The sequence below is a fragment of the Cynocephalus volans genome, chromosome 10, assembly GCF_027409185.1.
Source record: "Cynocephalus volans isolate mCynVol1 chromosome 10, mCynVol1.pri, whole genome shotgun sequence".
Lineage (NCBI taxonomy): Eukaryota > Metazoa > Chordata > Mammalia > Dermoptera > Cynocephalidae > Cynocephalus > Cynocephalus volans.
The window spans coordinates 74,820,803-74,838,643 of NC_084469.1; the positions used below are offsets into that span (position 1 = coordinate 74,820,803).

General features: G+C 53.9%; 1 protein-coding gene across 4 annotated transcripts in view; it reads right to left on the bottom strand.

The window, feature by feature from the left end:
• SLC12A3 (solute carrier family 12 member 3) overlaps nt 1–15,467 on the bottom strand; it is a 35,974-nt gene extending 20,507 nt beyond the window's left edge. For 2 of the 4 annotated variants that reach the window (XM_063109007.1, XM_063109006.1), the window contains exons 1-16: nt 15,361–15,467; nt 15,095–15,170; nt 14,113–14,208; nt 13,687–13,826; nt 13,201–13,311; nt 12,108–12,219; nt 11,779–11,909; nt 7,886–7,970; nt 6,740–6,894; nt 6,312–6,419; nt 5,697–5,820; nt 3,774–3,875; nt 2,664–2,819; nt 1,759–1,858; nt 852–963; nt 344–484 (exon numbers count right to left, since the gene is read on the bottom strand). In XM_063109007.1, the coding sequence (XP_062965077.1) occupies nt 344–484; nt 852–963; nt 1,759–1,858; nt 2,664–2,819; nt 3,774–3,875; nt 5,697–5,820; nt 6,312–6,419; nt 6,740–6,894; nt 7,886–7,970; nt 11,779–11,909; nt 12,108–12,219; nt 13,201–13,311; nt 13,687–13,826; nt 14,113–14,208; nt 15,095–15,170; nt 15,361–15,420 (1,809 nt within the window). In that variant the 5' untranslated portion in view covers nt 15,421–15,467. The remainder of the gene's footprint in view (nt 1–343; nt 485–851; nt 964–1,758; nt 1,859–2,663; nt 2,820–3,773; nt 3,876–5,696; nt 5,821–6,311; nt 6,420–6,739; nt 6,895–7,885; nt 7,971–11,778; nt 11,910–12,107; nt 12,220–13,200; nt 13,312–13,686; nt 13,827–14,112; nt 14,209–15,094; nt 15,171–15,360) is intronic. The other 2 variants (XM_063109009.1, XM_063109008.1) reach the window with 2 other exon arrangements.
• Nucleotides 15,468–17,841: the final 2,374 nt, after the last annotated feature.

Below are 17,841 nucleotides of genomic sequence, written 5' to 3' on the forward strand. Positions count from 1 at the left end.
ATGTTCTAGATCTTGATCCTCGTGGTGATTACACACCCCTGGAGGGTGTCTACATATTTTTATATAAATATTTGATAAACATTTACCAAACTATACACTTACTGTTTTTTCACTTTACTGTGTATAAATTATATCTTTAAAAAATAAAAACAAAAACGAGAACTGGCCAAGGTAACACAGCCCCCGTTGGCTTCTGAGTCAGTTTCCCAGGTCCTGGGCACTCAAAGAATCAGAAAGGTGGGACTCCTGTTGCAGCAAAAGGGGCTTACACTAAGCCCCTAGGACCTGCTGCCTTCTGAGCTGTCATATCAAGCCTTGTAGGGAAACCCCAAACCCAGGGCACCTGCATAAGCATCTGGACACCACTGCGGAGGTCCTCAGCGATGACATCCGAGTAAAAGGTCTTGATCTTCCTCTTGATCAACCACTTGGTGTGCCCGTTGGCAATGAGCCGGAGCTCAGGCATCCTCTGCTTGCGGGGTCCCTGTGGGTGGCAAGGGCAGATGATGTCAGGGACTGCCTTCACCCTCTGGCCTGAGATTCAGCCCCTCTCCTGCCCTGGAGGCTGCCCCATGGGCTCAGCAGCACCCAGAGGGGCCCGTTTTCCTTTACAGAGTTAGGGGAGGAAAAGAACAGGAGGAGGGAGGGGGAAGGAAGGCAGGTGGAGGGAGCAGGTGAGAGGCAGGCCAGTGGGGAAGAAGCCAGGGGGAGGGGCTGGGAGGGGGAGAGAACTGGGGGTCTGGCTAGGCTCTGCGTGCTCCACATGCCCTCCGCCCACACCCCAGAAATGGACATGACATCCAGGTGGCTCCCAAGAGTATGGCCCTGCCCCACCTCCAGGAGGCACTCACGATGAGCACGTGGCCACAGATCATTAAGCTGAGGTTCCGGGTGAAGGTGCCCACAAAATCCACCAGGGCTGGGCGGAAGTTGGGGGGCCCAGTGAGCACCAGGCACTGGGGGCTGAGGAGGGGAAGGGAAAAGGGCATGAGCCATCATGAGAGAGCCTGGGGTGTCTGGGTGCTAAAGGCAGGCACCTCAGGAGTTCCGCTCCCTCCTAGGTCTCCATGAACCTGTGGCTTCGGGCATGACTCTGAGAGCCTTGGGCCCAGTCTCCCAGTATGGGACTCAAGGGTGACTTTCAGGGGTCACTACCAGAGTCAATCAGAGCCAGACTCAACCAGCTCTTCACCAGCTGTGGGACTTGGGGTCAGTTACTTAACCTCTCGATGCGTCAGTGTCCTCTGCTGCAAATGAGGTTAGCAATTTCGTGGACCTCAGGGGGTTGTCGTGAGCCTGTGTAAGGCACTTTTCAAAGGTTCACAGTAAGTGTGACATAAATAGATATCGCCGATTATTATCATAATGGTCTGGTGGGAAGGTGATCACAGGTGATTGATTCTCCTCACCAAGGAGGGGAATTAGCTTTGAGCAGTACCCAGGGGAGGTTTGTCACTGTCAGCCTCATGAGATTATTGTGATAGGAATTACAAAACCAAATTGCCCTTACAACACAGCATGTTCCACTGTGGAAACTGAGGCACAGAGCAGTCCCTTGAATTGCTTGTTTCCCATCCGGCAATGTCAACCCTGGTCTCCTGAAGACCAGGTAGTATTCCTCTACCTCTGCTCCCTCTCTGAGTGGGGGCTGTGCCCACCCAGGTCTGTGGGGTCAGGTGACAGGTCTTGGCTCCTGGACTCCCAGGGCAGGGCCATCACTGGCCCCTGCATCCCAGGCGGGTCCCGGAAACTGCTCACCGGAAGTTCTTGATGTGGTCTTCCACCTCGTTAAGGCCCACCGCGTAGCTCAGGGCCAGGTTGTAGGAGCTGGCCTGCACCGAGGAACCCCAGTTTACCTCTGAGGGCAGGGCCGGGGGTGAGAGCAAGATTAGAAGTCAGGAGAAGAAACCAGACATGTGGAGGGAGGGAGGAAGAGAGGGAATGTCAGCCTTCTTTAGATGCTGAGCGCCTGTGGGGCAAGGCCACCTGGCAGGGGGACAGCCTGCAGATCTGTTCCTAATGTTTGCAGATACCACACGGCTCCATATTAAAAGTTATACATCAGGGTGCTCAACACTACAAAATACTAAGGTACTTCAAAAAGTTCAAGGAAAAATAGAATTGAAATACAATACAACTCTTTCCATGAACTTTTTGAAGTACCCTCTTACCCTGACAAACAGACCTTCATAGTGACCTTCACAGTGACCTGGAAGTCCAGGTTCAAACTTAGACTTCCAGGCTTTCTTGGAGTTCTGTTTCCCACCCTCCTGGCTGTCACCCCAGGATTCCTGCCTGCATGCATGTGGGCTCCTTGCAGTGTCCAAGCTTTATCCACCTGCCCTTCAAATAGCCACCCTCAGGATTAGGCATGTATGCCCGTGGCTGGTCCCCCATGGGAGAGTGGCCCTGGGGAAGAGGCCTGCACAGGCCCCGGAAGCTGGCTCAGGGTCCTTTGGGCAGAGGATTATGGGGTCCTGGGTGCCTGGGGTGGTCTAAAGGGAGAGGTGTGGGCTCTGAGTGGGAGAGATAAGGTGGGAGGCCAGAATGGGGCTCTGGAAAGCACAGAGCTGATCCTGGGTCCTCTAGCAGGGCTGGAAGGCAGACTGCCCACATGGTTGCCTGGGGGTGGGGGTAAGCCCCAGGCGGCTGAGCCTGCACACCTGGCTTCTTGTAGATCACGTAGAGCAGGAGGAAGAGCACGACGCCGATGGCAATGAGAGCCGCCCACCAGGTCAGGAGGAACATGATGACCACGGAGATGACTGCCCCAAACAACGCCGCCCACTTGCTGTAGTACCGGAACGAGGGTCTCCACCCTGGCCCAGGGGCACAAGTCATCGGGCAAGGCCGGAACTCTGGAGCCTCCTCCCAGGCCAGGGCAGGGCTGGACGGCAATGCCAGCAGTGCCCAGAGCCAGGGTCCTGGCCTGTGCCCACCAGCCATGGACATCAAGGGGCACCATCAGCCTGCCTCCTGGGGCTGGCCTAGGGACTCTGGGGAGGATCACATGCCTGTCTCAGCTGGCATTTCACCATGTCGACAGGCTACACCAAGGAGGAGACATCCAGTTCTGGCCAAATACAGCCATAGGACGTCCAAGGTCAGCAACAGCACTGGCTGCCATGGCTCTAGTGGAGCCAAGGAAGTAAGATGGAGAGGGAGGGACATGATTCTGCCTGGCTCCACACCAGCAGGCCAGGCAGGGCTGCCACTAGGGAAGGCTGCCTCATGGCACAGCTCCAGGGCATCACGCACACTGTGGTCTATGTAAAAGGTGGCCTGGTAATAGGCATCAGCAATGTGGGGCTAGTTAGAAAAAGTCTTTACAAAGGCTTTTCTACCATCTGCCAGGACTTTTTCATCATAAACATACAAATCTAAGAAACCTATAATAAGAATAGCGCCCCCTTGAGTTGTGCAGTGTGCAACCTGTAGCACCATATGTGAAAGTTCTGTCTGTGACTTTGGACAATTCTTTTCCCTTTCTGAGGAATCAGACTCTTGACTCCTATAAATCTGGTTAAGAAAGGGACCAGAGGTTAAGAAAAATCTCTACAGACTGTAAACAACATATCCATGTAAAATGCACTCTGTAAGTGCTTGATAAAGGACAGCTGCTATTATTATATGAATATTCCCTTTAACTGGTTTCAACTGGAGAGGTGACCTTGGGCTGCCTACCTCCATCCACGCCTCCCACTCCCACTCCACCCCGCAAAACCACAGCTCCTAGGTGCCTCCTCCTGTGGAGGGGCATAGGGTTTGCTTACCAGGCGAGTTGGTGATGGAGGCATGGAAGCAGCTGAAGTTGATGAGAGCGTAGGAGCACAGGAAGAAGTTGGAAATGATGGGGGCGATGGTATTGAGCTCGGCTTCAGAGACCCAGGGAGAGAGGGGACAGCCTGTTGGCAACTCTGCCAAGGAGCTGCCTGGCACTCTCCCTTGCAGGATGGGAGACCCCAGATAGGCCACTGAGGCTCAATTAGACTCGGCCTTCTCATCTGTGAAATGGGTTCATCATTTTGTGAGGCTTACAGAGACAGTGTCTCATAAACTGTAAGCTGACAGCTTTTAAGAGGATAGAGGACAGTGTGAGAGAGACCGATCAGGCTATGGGATGGCCAAGGGCAGTGGCTGTCACAGTATTTTGATCACAAATGACAGTAAGAAATATATTTTGCAATGTGACTCGAGACCATATCACAGTTCCACCCGCCGTGGTAACCTGCTTAAGAACTCTCTTCCCTGTCTCACTGTCCCCCTCCACTGCCACCATCCCCAGCATTCCCAGATAAACTTTTGCATGTGAATCCTTGTCTCTGGGCCTGCTTTTGGGGCTCCCTGAACAAGACAAACACCTCTTTTATGTCCTGGGTCCTTCTGTCCATGGTTCCATTTAATCACTCTAAGAATCCTGCCCCAGAGTATCAGAGACCATGGTCCTCAGTCTGAAGTCAAGTCAGACCACCCAGATAAAAGGACATCAAATCCAAGCTGGGGTGAAATGTAGGAAAATGGGTATCTGGGCCCTGGTGAGCAGGAAGCAGAGATGGATCCAGGGAAAACCAGGCCTGACCAGACTTTTCCATCTTCTGGTATGACCCTGCAACCTTTTCATATGGTTCAGGATCTAGGCATGTCCAGTGCCTGGAAAGCTTCCCTTGGGTGACATGACTAGATCATCAGGGTAAGTCTTAAAGATTGGTGATGCCGACCTGAGCAGCAGAGATTTGGCTGTGGCAGAAAGGTACCTACAAGCCCAGAATGCCCACCAGCAGCCTAGCCCCAGCCTGCTCCTGTACAGAAAGCAGGGACCAGGGGAATGTCATGTCACAGTGTGGCCACTGCCCTTGCTTGCTATGGCTACCTCTCTCCTACCAAGTTTTGCCTCCTCGGCTGAGTTAATCAGGAAGAATTGGGCGTGTGCACACGTGTGAGTGTGTGTGCCAATATGAATGCTTGTGGGTGTGCATGTGTGTGGCTGTGTCCACGTGGCTGTGTGCGTACACACATGGTCTCTCCCTGCCTATCTATGACACACCTGTTATGTACTATTGCTCCCATTCTGCAGATGAAGAAATGGAGGCTCAGAGGGATGAAGTAATTTATCCAAGGTCACACAAGCTGGCACATAGCAAAGCTGGGATAAGAAGTCAATCTGATTAACTGATTAACTGGGCTCGTTCTACTGAGGCATCCCCCACCTTGAAACCCAAGGGGTCTAGCAGCTCGAGGTCTGAGAAACTGGGTTTGTCTAGTTTATACACTTATGAGGATAGTGACCCAGCCATTTGCATCAGCTTCCAAGGAGGGACCAGTCAGTGCACTCTGCTCCACAGGTGTCCTGGAGCTTCATTTAGACCTGGGAAGTGGTGTGAGGTGCCCCAGCTGCCAGGACACTGGAAAGCAGGTGATGTCCCTTCTCACAAAACAGAATGGTCCGCTGCCTGCCATGGTTTGGGAGCTGCCGTGTTTGGAGGAGGAAGGACCACATGGCCTCCCAAAGTCTCCTTCCAGGTAGAGCCTCACCCACTCGAGAGTTATTCACTGGGTGCCCACTGACTGCCAGGCCAGCTGGGCACTGGGGTGTGGGAGGGATAGGATAGGAGGAAGGGGAGCACTGCTCCCATGGCCCTCATGGCCTGGCCTGGAGAGGCGGAGGTCAGCCCCTGCTGTCCCTGCCACCCTCTTACCAATGATGATGAAGGCCACGGCAATGACATAGGCCAGCAGGTAGCCACGCACAGGCTCATTGTTCTTGCCATAGCCTTTGCCAAAGAAGCCGATCAGCGGGTACAGCTGGTCCTCACACAGGCGCTGCAGGCACCGGATGCACACTTACCCTCTGGCTGGGACCTGCCACCTTCCCGCCCCGAGGGCCACCTGGACTGCAGCGCCTGCTAGCCCCCCTCCATGACCTCAGCAGGGCACTTCCCCAATCTGGGTCCTGATTTCTGTTTCTGTTAAATGGGGGTGAATTCCCCACTCTCCCCTACCTCACCATGAAGACAGTAAAAGGGCACAATGCGAAAGGTCGATTGCACAGGGGTGGAACTTGAATGGCGGAATTACAGACAGGCTGCCGGTGGCACAGGTGAGAGTGTAGGGTGGGAAATGCAGGTGGTCTTCAAATCACACCACAGGAAGGGGCTTCCTTCACAAGTTTGCTTGCCCGGCCCCTTCCCTTCTGTCTATACACCAGTCACATGACACCTCCAGGTCTTTGTAGCAGCCACCTGAGGTCCCTTCTACCTGGGTCCCCCTACCCAGTCCCCCACCCCCACCTTGGCCCCTTTCTGTGGCCTCACCTGGAAGACTTTGGCAGCGGAGACTAGGCAGGCCAGGGCAGAGGAGAGGGTGGCCCCAAAGATGCCAGCTGTGATCAGGGGGGCAAAGCCTGACACCATGCTCATAGTCTGCAGGGATTTGGGGTTCAGGGCCCTGAGCCAGGAGCCCCCACCTGTGGCACCCAAATCCCTACTGCAGGCAGGTGCTGGGTCCTGAAGCCTTCATCTGAGTCCACAACCTCCACCTGGGAATCCCAGTACCCACCCACAGGTAACGGCTGGGCACAGGACCTCCACCGGAGCTCAGAACCTCTCTTCCCCAAGCCTGGGGCCTGGCTCCCCAACTACATCTACTCCAGCCTGATCCAGCACTGCAAGGGGCCTCCGGCCTCTACCCAACACCCCGTGTGTATGGTGGGGCAGCCTTCCCAGCGGAGGCCCCGCGGTACCTGGTAGTAGTTGATGAGGCCATAGCGGCAGCTGTGCTGTTGGGTGCACTCGGTGAAGTTCCAGCCATAGCCGCAGGCCAGCCCCTCACAGGCACCCCAGCCAGGGGTCACCGTGTCATTCAGGACCCCAGAGGCATCCCGTACCACGCAGGAGCCTGAGAGGAGGAAGAAAGTCATGGGGAGGTCTCCCTTCCTTCCTTTCCTCTGTCCTCTCCCATCCCTCAAATGCCAGCCACTTCTGTAGAGGGCAAGATGCCTCAGATGGCTCAGCTCTTCCTTTGTCGTGTACGATAATAATGATAATAGTTAATATGTAGCTGTGCTTACGATGTGCCAGGTGCCGTGGGAGTACTTTACAGCAACCCTGAGAAGCAGGTGTTAGGATTATTTTTGTTGTCCTGCCATTTTACAGTTTTACAGAGGCACAGAGATCTTAAGTGACCCGCCCGAGATCACACTGTCCTCCTGAAAGTGGAGACCTGGCCTCAAACCCTGAATGGCTCTGAGCCGGGCCGAATCCCTTGGCCATCTGTAAATAGCTTGCCTCAGAGGTGGTCACTGGGAGCAAGTGCACCTGTGAGCTTCTCAGTTCCAGGCAGGTGTTAACAGCCCAGGCCTTGGTTCAAAGCCCAGCTCCACCAGTCAGTGGCTGGGTGACCTTAGGCAGGTCACTTAACCTCTCTGAGCCCCCATTTTCTATTCTGTAAAATGGAGGAAATGACAGTGCCTGGATTAAATGTGGTAAAAGTGTGTAAAGGGCTGGGACAATGGTAAGTCAGTTGCTGGTGTCATCGTCATCGTCATCATCATTCCTAGTGTCGGAGCATGATTTGTCCTGCAGGATCTCCACACCCACGAATCTGGAACCTTAAGGTTTGAAGGGATCAAAGGAGCTTGGTCTGACTGCTCCCCCATCCCCACCAGAAACTGCACCCCCCCTGAAGATGCTCAAGTTACGATCAAGGTGCCCCCGAGACAGGGTTCAAGCTCCACATCCGGGGGCCGTGATGTCCTCCCATCCCAGCTCTCCATGTTAGAGATTTGAATCCCACCCTGTGATCCCCTCCAGGGTTCTGGCCTCTGCGGACATTGCAGGGTGGGGGACAGGTATCTGTCCCTCCCCGTCTGGCTGGGACAGCTACTCACCGATTGTGGCTGAGATGGCCAAGTAGGATACTGTGGTCCAGAAAATGGCCATGAGCGTCCCCTTGGGGATGGCTACAGCAGGGTCCTGCAGGATACAGGGAGGGAGGCAGGGTGTCAGGCAACCTCGGCGCCTCCTCTCATGCTCCTGCACCTTGTCTGAGGCCAGGGCAGGCAGCAATCCCTGACCTTGTCCCTCAGAGCCCCTGTTCCAGCAAGGAGAGGAAGGAGGATGGACACGACCAAGATCATGGGGCTAAGACCATATCCAAGGCCCTGGGAGCCTGAGGCAGGGAGAGAAACTCCAACAGCTCCATGCCTGGGCCACAGAGGGCACGTGACCAACACTTGCTACAAGGGTAGTGAAGGGCAGGGTCAGGATGGCAGGGATCTGGAGTCAGCCTGCCTGGGTTCAATTCCAAGAGGCTAACTGGGCAGCGTGCTGTGCTCTGATCTCAGCCCCTCATCTGCAGGTGGGGTGAGGGCAGTGCAAGTGCACAGGGATGTTGGTGAAGTGAACTAATCCACATCAAGCCCTTAGACCAGGACCTAGCTCACAGTCACCCCTCACAGTGTATTAAATCATTATGCACCCATTGATTTGTCTGGTTCCACAACAATAAACAGGACAAGCCCCAAACTTTCTCCTCCCTGCCCCGAGAAAGAAATCTCTGCTTGTATTTTGCTAATAGTGATAACAAACCTTCACACACACATCACACGTTCCACTCATCTAGGCACTTTCTCAAATGTGATTTCCCGAGAAGTGGCCTTGGCACCCACTCCCAGCTGGTGGGGAAACTGAAGACAGGGAGCCATGAGGAGGACCCGGCTCACAGAGCCTCTGGCAGCTCTGATCCTGACCACACCAAGGTCCACAGCCTCAGGTTCTGGAGGCTGATCCTGGGTACAGCAACACAGGCTGGGACTTTTACAGCAAGTTCAAGACCCCCTGCACCCTCCAGGCACAGACTCTGACCGAAGTGGAAGGCCAAGTCCGCCATGGGAAGTGGACTTATAAACCTCCCCAGCTTTCCCTGGGCTATTCTACTCACTGCCCAGTTGGTAGGTAGAACCACAGATTAGAGACAAATCAGAGTGGAGCTGTCAGGAGGAGGTGGGAGGGAGGTGTAGCAGGCACAGGAAAAATGGGAGCAGAGGCGCGGAGCTGGAGGGAGGCTGGGATCTCTGTTTTGAGGGCCCTGAGCCATGGTCCTGCCAGGCCTGCCCTGTGTACCAAGATGGCCCGATTGAGCCATGCACGTGGAGTCCCTGACCCCAAGGCCAATAGATCAGGCCAGCCTCCCATCCGATCTCTAATGGGTTGAATAGCATCCCCAAAATTCACATTCACCCAGAACCTCAGAATGTGACCTTACTTGGAAATAGGGTTTTTGCAGATGTCAGTAGTTAAGATGAGGTCATACTGAATTAGGGTGGGCCCCAAATGCAATGACTGGTGTCCTTATAAGAAGAGGAAATGACACACAGAGACACACAGAGGAAAGAATTCCATGTGAAGACAGAGGCAGAAATTGGAGTGATGCACCTACAAGCCATGGAATGCCAAGGATTGCTGGGAGCCACCGGAAGTTAGAAAGAGATAAGGAAGGATTCTCCCCTAGAGCCTCCAGAGGGAGCGTGGCCCTGCGAACACCTTGATTTGGTACTTCTAACCTCCAGAACTGTGAGAGAAAACATTTCTGTTGTTTTAAGCCACCATGTTTGTGGTAAGTTCACATAGCAGCCACGGGAAACGAATACATATGCCCTCAAGCCCCATCCTGACACCTGGAGCCTTGGTCTGAGATCTCAAAGCCCAGCTCACGAGTCAGGCATATCGGGGTCCACCTGTCAGCCCCTCTCTTCCTAGCTGTGTGCAATGGGAGAAACCCCTCAACATCTCTGAGCCTCAGTTTCCCTATCTGTGGAAAAAGGAAATAACCTGGCACATAGCAAACACCCATAAATGTGAGCTAGTGGAGGTGGGGCAATGTTGTGCAGAGGGACATGACCTGGGACAACACAAAAATATTTGTTGAGTGATAAAGTTGTTGTGATTAAGCTGAGGTCTCTTTGCTCTAGAAACTTGCATTCTAGCTCCTCTGCCTCCTGTGTGGCCCTGGGCAAGCCCCCAAACCTCTCCAAGCTTGGCTTGCTCGTCTGTAAGATGGTAAAAATGACACCTCGCTCTTAGCACTTCCTCCCTGCCAGGTTCTGTTCTGAGCGCTGTATGGGAATTAGCTCACTGAATCCTCACCACCACCCTGCAAGGTGGGGGCTGTATTCGTTCCATTTTACAATTGCAGAAGCTGAGCCTCAGGGAGGTTTTAATGGACTTGTCCAAAGTCTCATAGTGAGGGCTCCATGAACAAGAGCTGCTCTGCTGCTGAGGACACCGTCCCACAGGATGGGCAGAGGACCAAGTCCAAGAGCCATGGACCCCTTTAAGGCTTGAAGGCATTTAGGACATAGCGAAGGTGCCCGCCTCACCCAGCTCCAAGACAGCTGCCTGGGCCTGACGCCTGCACACTGGGCCAGTGTGTCTGGTGAAGCATCTAGATAAATTCCCAGGAGATGATCTTTAATGGGGCTCGGAGAGGATCCAGCCTGTTCGATCACAGACAAACCTCTGCAGGGACCTCAGGGCAGGCAGACCAAACCTCTTCTGGCTGCTCCCCAGAGAAGGGAGAGGAACTGGACAAACAGCCACTATCCAAGTTCCAGGCCCTGCTGTACACCACCCAGGGCATACCCAGGTAGAGCCAGGCTGGCTTCAAAATTGTCTCCAGTGCACAAGTTTTAATTCAGTTAAGAAAAAGCATCGAGGAACACCATCCAAGTGCGACTAGAGATTGGGGGTGAGGGTTGACTGTGATTTCCAGCACAGCAAGAGGCTTCTCACTGATCACCCTCACTTGCCCACCATCTCCTTTGATCCTCCCACTGGCAAAGGCTGCATCGGGTTGTCGTCTTTCAATGCCTAGCTCCAGCCCCACCTCCATCCTGCCGGAAGTCTTGCTGGAGTCCCTGCCAACAGCAGCCTTTTTTTCTCCCCTACCGTACAGCACTTTGTGCTTCTGCTCTGACACTACATTTCAGCACTATTCAGTCAACAAACATGTCCTGACATGTACCTAGTATGTGTCAGACTCTAAACTGGGAGGGTCTAGGGAGATAGAGGTGGGTCTAAGTTCTCCAGATGCAGGAGGAACAGACATCCGAATGGCCCGACATCACTATGCTAAGGGAGCCATGCTCTGATGGAAGGCCTCGGAGAGGTGTAAGAATGGAGGAGGTATTTGAAAGACAAGCAGAACCTTGCGAGGTAAAGAATAAAGGGTATGGAGTCCAGATAGAGAGTAGAGCACAAAGACATGGGGGAGGGACAGGGCAACATGGGAGCCTCAGGTATGGAGCAGGGGTCAGGAGAATGGTGGCAGTGGTCGGGAATGAGGGTGGACAGGTGAGCTGGAGCCTTGAGCACTGAGCTGAGGAGCCTGCCTGCACCAGGGCAGTGGAGAACTCTGGGAGGATGTCAGCCCAGCAAACATGGGCACAATCAAGGCTGAGTTCTGGAAGGTCACAGCTGGGTCAGTCTTCTCCTAAAGCTGAGAGTCCCAGGAACTAGGGAGGAGACTAGCCCAGTTTTGGGGGCCACCGAGGCCTTGAGTGCAGCTACTATTAATCAATAACTCCAGAACTAAATGAAATGAAATTGATTTGGATCAAACTGAATTGAGTTGAGTTAGACTGGCCTGGATTTTGGAAGCTCTGACCCCTGTTCTCAGCGCCAAGCTCGGTGCCCAGCAGCAGATCCTGGTAGGACAAGCAGCCAGATTCTGTTCACAGCACTCTCAGTACCAGGATGCAGAAGGGTCAGGTATTCTGCTTACCTTGAGGTCCCCGGAGATGTTGGCCCCCGCCAAGATGCCCGTGGCTGAGGGGAAGAAGATGGAGAACATCCCAAAGAAGCTGCCATCTGGACCTCGCCAGTCAGGCACCAAGTTCTGGACAAAAATGTCCCCTGGAAAGCCAAGGCCAGAGTCAGGGCCACCTGGAGGGCTCAGTCTGCCTTGCTGGGCCCAGCTAGGCAGCCAAGTCAGCTCCCCTGTGAACAGCCCTGGCAGTGGGAGTGGGGGATCCCATCCTCCTGGTGCCCACACAATGGGCCAGATTCATCCCTGTCCCCAGAGCCATCGTCAGTACCCCAACCTGCACATACCGTGGTAGCTGAAGAAGCCTTTGGAGGCTTTGTCCTCAGATGGGGGGATCAGCGTCCCCACCAAGTAGTTGATGAAGGAAACCATGATGACAAGGAAGAACAGCACCTGGGCCTGGGAGGTAAAGGACCCCAGAGGTCAATTGCCTGGTTCCACCTCTTCAGGAAGACCCACCAGGGAAAAACTTGCCCTATTTCCCTCAGTCCATGATTCACTCATTCATTCATTCAACACCCATTATGCAGCAAGCTCTGTTCAAGGAACTGGGGATACAGCAGTGAACTAGATGTCCAAGGCCTCTTGTCCTGGATGATAAATAAGATGAATTTAGAGTAGGAGCAGGGGGTGTGATGGAGACTGGGCTGGGAGCTACCTCAGCAGGGTGGCTTGGGAAGGTGTCTCCAAGGAGGAGACTTTAGCAGACACCTAAAGGAGGAGGATGAGCGAGCCATAGAATGATTTGAGGGGTTAGACCTGGTGCATTCAAGGAAGAGTGAGGCCAGCACAGCTGGAGGTCAGAGAGGAGGCAGCAGGGGCCCGGTTCCACTGGGCTTGCAGGCCCAGAGCGTCTGGCCAAGTCTGCTCCTGTAGCCCAACATCCCTTCTCCCCTTATTTCGTAGCAGCTACTAACTTCCGACTTCAGGCTGGATACGTGGTTCAATGAGGACTACATGTCCCCAGCCTCCCCTGCAGCTATGCACAGCCAGTGATACAACTTCCAGATCATGCCTTGAAAGGAGGGAAGGGGAAAGGGAATGTCCTCCCTTTCATTTCACCTTTCTGAGACACTGTGGACATGGTGGTGGTGGCCATCCTGGACCAGGTGGACGAGGGCCACACCCCAGGGATGGAGGGGACACAGGATGGAAGGGGTCTGGGTGCCCAAACCCCTGAAGCCAACATGCCCACCCTAGATCATGTATACCTGGAGTGTTACATGTGAGAGAAACAGTTTGCTTAAGGCACTGTTACCCAGGGTCTCTTTGTTATAGCAGCCAAGACCTAAAGCCTGGCTAATATACATAAGATGAGGCAGAACAGGACCAGGACCTGGGTCTCAACACCTCCATGTCCCCTCCCCACCATGCCCATACCTTGGACTCCCACTCCATGCCAGCCAGGGAGATGGCCAGCAGCACAGTGACCGTGACCACACCAATGATGCGGATGTCGTTAATGGGGTCCACGATGGGCGTGCCATACTCCTGGGGAGGGGAAACAGGCCAAACTGCATGCCGCCCTCTGAACACCCCACTGCCTTGGAGGCACGTCATGGAGGGTGCCCCCGACGGGAAAGAACAAACTCAAACACCTTCCCTGCATAAAAATCCCCCAAAGTGACTGCTACATGCACTGGATAATTCAGTCCTATAGGTAACATATACCCATGAAGGGGACTTGTGGGAATGGTCTTTATATGATGAGAGTGTCATTGTCACCCACAGTGATCAGACTGTGGCCTTGGTCCCTGACAGGTGAAATCAGGCAGGGCAGCAGGAAGGCCTGGCCCAGATGGGGTGGAGGAGAGTAGGGTAGGCTGCCCAGGCTCCCTCCACCTAGGGTCCAGCCCCGGGCCTTACCTGGAGCAGGTCCCGCACAGTCTCTGCAAAGCCCACTGTGTGCATGGCCACACCCACGGCATTGGCAAAAGCGAAAATGAGGCCGATGGAGCCCCCTAGCTCTGGGCCCAGACTCCGGGAGATGAGGAAGTAAGTGCCACCTATGGGGCCAGAGCCAGCAGCCGTGAAACCAGAGGAATCAGCTGGAGGGGGTGAACTTGGGACAGGCAGATGTCGAGGCTGGGACAGGGTGAACATGGGGCCCACAGGACAGGAGATAACTTAGGTCACCCCCTGGTGTGGAGAGCCTGCCCGGAGCCTTCACCTGGAACCACAGGAGCAGCTGGGGTGGCCCATGGGGGAAAGGGGGAAATTGTGAGACCCATTCTCAGGGTGAAGACTCAGAGAGCCTACGAAAGGAAGACCTTGGGGGTGGAGTGGGCCCACCTGACTTGACCTTGCCGTTGGTGGAGATGGCTGAGATGGAGAGGCCTGTGATGGAGGTCACTGTGACTGAGAGCAGGATGATGGTCCACGTCAGGACTGTGGGGAATAGGGATATGAGCACCCCAAAATTCTGTCAGGGCATCTCCCAGGCCACCGGAGGAACCTGAGTATGCCTACTAATTCACCTTGTTATTTAAGTCACTTCCCTTCTCTGAGCTTCAGTTTTCTCATCTGAAATATGGGTCTCTGTCAACCTCCTGGCATATTCCTGAATAGCCAGGGAGCTCATGAGACAATACATAAAGGATCATTAGGTAAGGAATGGAAGGTGCCCTCCTGTAATATAAAAAATAAAGTAATATTTACCACTTGATGAGCACTTCTGGGTGCCAGATTCTATGCTGTTTTACCTGCATCATATAACCCACAATGGCTCTGTGAGGTAGGTACTGTTACACCCCCATTTTACTGATGAGGAATCCAAGACTCAGAGAGGTTAAGAAACTTGCCTAAAGCCACACAGTACGGCACAGAGCTAGTAGCATCTGAAAACTTCGTCCAGGGTGCAACTGCCTAATACACATGCTCTGCATTAGTAATTAGCTCCAAGAGCTCTCTGCGCCTGCCTTTCTCAAAATGTGATACCCTGCATCACCACCAAAAAAGACACTCACCAGATGTGTCCCCTAGACTTTGGACTTCCCAGCCTCTGATACTGTAAGCAATAAATTTCATTTTCTTACAAAAAAAATAAATAAAAGAAATTAGTTCAAAGAGATTAAGTGGCTTCCTGAGGACAAACAGTCAGGGCAGAACCCTTAGGTCTGCTGACTCCAGGTCCAGTGGGTCTCTGCCACACCACCCTGACCTCTGTCATTGTGGGGGCCCGAGGCTGCACCCAAGTTCAAGCCTGCTCCTGTGAGGCCTTGGAGGACCAGGACTCAAGCACACCCTCCCTCCTTCCCCCACAGGCAGCACTCACCAATTCCTGCCTGGGCTGTAATCCAGGGGAGCCGCAGGTAGAGGATCACGCCCCAGATGTTGAGCATGCAACGAATCTGGGAAGATAGTGGGGTCAGAGACCACCTGGGTATGCCAGTTACCCCAAGGCCAAACAAACAAGTCCCTGTCCCTGGCTATGGCATGACACTGGGCACCTAGACAAGAGGACACTTGGGTCCTTTCTTTGCTTTACCCACTTCAATAGGTTCTGTGGGGAAGGAAGGTAAGAAGCACCTGGACACTCACCTGTCCCTTCCACCAACTCTCCTGCCCTTCCATCGAGGCCTGAGGATGGGCTGCAAGCATTATCTCCCCTCACCCTATTCCACGCCCAGGACTCTGTGTCTGCCAGCCCCAGCCACAGCCCCAGTGGCCAGCTGTTGGCCCAGGGCCTGGCATTTAGGGGAGCTCAGCAAATGCCAGCTGAGCCAATGCCCCACATACAAGTAGAAATCAGAGCTCAGCTTGCTGTGACTTTAGCTTCCAAATTTAGAGCAAAGCCGGAGGCCGAGATTGAGCCTGAAGTTCCCAGGTGGGAGGGGCTGCTTGGTCTTTGGCCCCACCAAGTCCCGGGGTGGGTGTGTTGCGTTCACATCCAGGGGAGATTTCCAAGGCCCTCCATCTGCCCTGAGACACTAAATGGGTCACTACAGTCTTTGGCCAACACAGTGTGGGAGGGAGATCCAGACTCTGAATATGAGCCTCTGGGGCTGGGAGAGGGCTCATGGTTCAGATGGAGAAACCAAGGCACAGTCAGTTGGCAGTTGGCAGAGTGAAGGTCAGAACCCAGGCCTCCTGCCTCCCAGAGCAGGACTAAAGCTTTCTCCTACATCCCATGTGGTCCCCTCTGTAAAGTCCCATGTCTTCCAATTTCCTAATCCGCGTTCTCTGCTGTAGCAATTAGCCAGGCTCACTTAATTCTTTACTGTGTGGGGACTTATTCGTGCTGCACACTACATAAAATCATTCCCTTCTCTTCGTGAAGGAGGATAAAAAAAACGTTTTGTGGATTTGTGTGTTTAGTTCTGCCCTCTGGTGGCTTTTTGGAGAAATACAGCTTCTTCTAATAACTCCCTGGCAGGTGTTGATCCAATGACTTTATTAACTCATGTAATGCTCGTCATTTCACAGATGAGGAAACTGAGGCACAGAGAAGTTACCCAAGGTCACACGACTAGTAAGTGGGGCCAGGCAGAGATCTGCCCAAGGGCCAGGGACAAATGGTGGTCTGGAAGCACAAACCAGAGAAAAAACCAGTTTCCCCATTGTGCGGATGGGGAAACTGAGGCCCAGACTGGGCTCTGGTCTGCCCTAGCCACTAGGGCCTGAAAGTCAAAGCTGAGCCTGGATTGAGCCCTGTCCTCCCACCCCCATTGCTGGACATCAAGCACCATCCACACCCCACTCACCATCACCCCCTTGACCCAGCCGAAGCGCACGGGCTCCCCAGGGCTCTTCTCACTGTTGGTGCCTGCCTCATCCTCCACCAGCCCACCAGTCATCTCATGGCTGGGCCGGCTGTCAAAGGCCAGGGCGTGCAGGTGTCTGCCTTCCTGCTGGGAACCCAGAGACCATGAGTCAGGCAGGCAGGAGTGCTGGAGACTGGATCTCTACACCCAGCGCACTGGCCTGCACCACCATGCTCCAACTCCTCAGTCTCCTGGGTATTGAGCTGCTTGGTGGGCTTTTAAAAAGCTCTGTAGTGGCAGCAGGGAACAGATACCATTGGAGGCTAGGAGTTCTGGGCCCTCCTGTTCACAACACCTTTTCCCTCTGGGAAAGCAATGGCCCTGGAACTGACCAGGCAGTTACACAGCCTGAGAAGGGGTGGGACAGGGTTATTGTCACCCCAGAGAGGTGAAGCACTTTGTCTAAAGCCTCACAATAGGTCCATTCCAGGGCTGGGACTTGAACCCAGGCCTCAGCCTCTGGGGTGTCGGTAGGTCTCCCAGTTTGTGCCCCAAGTTACTGAAGTCCTCCTCTGGGACTTTCCCCCTGGCACCTTATCTCAGCAGCCCTGTATAGAGCAAAGGGTCATGTCTGGCCCCCGCAGACCAGGATAAAGGTTTGCTCTGGGGAGGGAAGGAGTCCTGTGAATTTAGCAGTCTCAGACCCAAGAATGGTTCTGCCCCATTTCAGATGGGAAAAGTGAGACTAGACAGGGGTCATGACAATCCAGCTCCCAGCCCATCACCCTTCACAGACCAACCTCCCAGGCAACAAACCCAGAGAACCCACTCTCTGAGATGAACCTCCCCTGCCCCTCTTTTCCCTGTCTCTTTCAGGTGTGTGCAACCTCTGTTTGCGTGATTACACTGCCTGGAAGCTCATTACCTCTCTAAGCATCCCACTCCAATTTTAGGTTGCCAGTAATTGACAAGAAACATTATAATATGTGCCTAGAGCTCTACAGCTCCCACTTCCACCATTCATTTGGGCCTCTCAACCAACCCATGAGGAAGACACTGGTCTGTCCCCATGGCACAGATGACAAATGGAGCTGAGGGCCAGAGAGCTTAGGTAACTGGGTCAAGATCACACAGCAGAGAAGTGGCCAGTCTTCTGAGACAGCACTTACCTTGAGGAAGGAGTGTAGGTCAGCCAGCGTGGGGCGGGCCTTTCGGGGCTCACCGGGCAGGGCACTGTTGGCATAGTGCTCGTAGGCAGGCACCACATCAATAGTGTTGTAGCCAAAGGTACGCATGTAGAAGGTGCTGCCATGGGTGA